Source organism: Haplochromis burtoni, unplaced genomic scaffold, assembly GCF_018398535.1.
Source record: "Haplochromis burtoni strain Fernald_Lab_line unplaced genomic scaffold, NCSU_Asbu1 Contig_2618, whole genome shotgun sequence".
NCBI lineage: Eukaryota > Metazoa > Chordata > Actinopteri > Cichliformes > Cichlidae > Haplochromis > Haplochromis burtoni.
In genome coordinates, this window is record NW_024584979.1 from 8,258 (window position 1) to 9,209 (window position 952).

The 952-nt window shown below is 30.0% G+C and overlaps 1 protein-coding gene across 1 annotated transcript in view; it reads right to left on the minus strand.

Annotated features, from left to right (window-relative positions):
* Positions 1-6: 6 nt before the first annotated feature.
* The window catches only part of LOC102313473 (probable ATP-dependent helicase PF08_0048), a 2,810-nt gene continuing 1,864 nt past the window's right edge, over positions 7-952 (minus strand). Inside the window, exon 4 of the mRNA XM_005953004.3 lies at positions 7-818. Coding sequence (XP_005953066.1) covers positions 297-818 — 522 coding nt within the window. The 3' untranslated portion in view covers positions 7-296. The remainder of the gene's footprint in view (positions 819-952) is intronic.

The window sequence follows — 952 nt, forward strand, 5'->3', positions numbered from 1 at the left end:
CAGATTATCATTATGTCATAATTTTACAGAAAATCTTTAATAATCACATTTTAATTATACATTTTCTGTACAAAAGACTTTTTAATCCAAACAGTAACACAAACAAAGAAGTAAACTGTTCCAAGTAGACTATATTTAATTTTTCTCAAATACCAGAAGACCTCAAACTACCAAAGCAAAAAAAAAACTGAACAACAATCCATGCAAAAATGCCATTAATTAATTTCAATTAAATTTTTTATATAGCGCTTAATCGTGGCAACTGTTGCTTTAAGGCACTTTATATTTTAAGGTTGTTATTTTTCAAATTTAATATTTTGTATTTTCTCAATTACTTGTTCTATGTTTTGATCATCTTGGTTTTCTGTGTTTTGATCATCTTGGTTTTCTGTGTTTTGATGATTTTGGTTTTCTGTATTTTGATCATCTTGGTTTTCTGTGTTTTGATCATTTTGGTTTTCTGTATTTTGATCATCTTGCTCTTCATCATTGTTTAACATTTCCTCAAACAAGCTGGGAAATCCAGCCCTTGTTTGGTCTGTGACATGTATAACACATTCTCCGTTGTGGTATAACATTATGGTGCCAATTTCTGTCTCATATTTGTACGAGGCTATTTGCTCAGTGTTTTCACCAAACTTGGTCTTTATCCTTTTTCTCCATTTGCCTACATCTTCAGTGTAAAACTGGTATTTATCGTCATTCCCATTTTTTTTTTTACTTAAAAACAGCCGTTCTGGTTCTCCCCTTCTTTGTTCCTTCATCAGGGTTTTTTTGGATTTTATTTTAGGGGGAAAGGTATATCGGAGAAATGGCACCTAGAAAGGAAAAGAAAAGTTAACAATTGTATGCTGTTTTTACATTCAGAGCTAAAGTATTTCTTTTTGCATCTTTTTATTTTTCTTAAATGTGATTTTCTTAAATGTGATTCATTTTTAGCATATATTAGCAA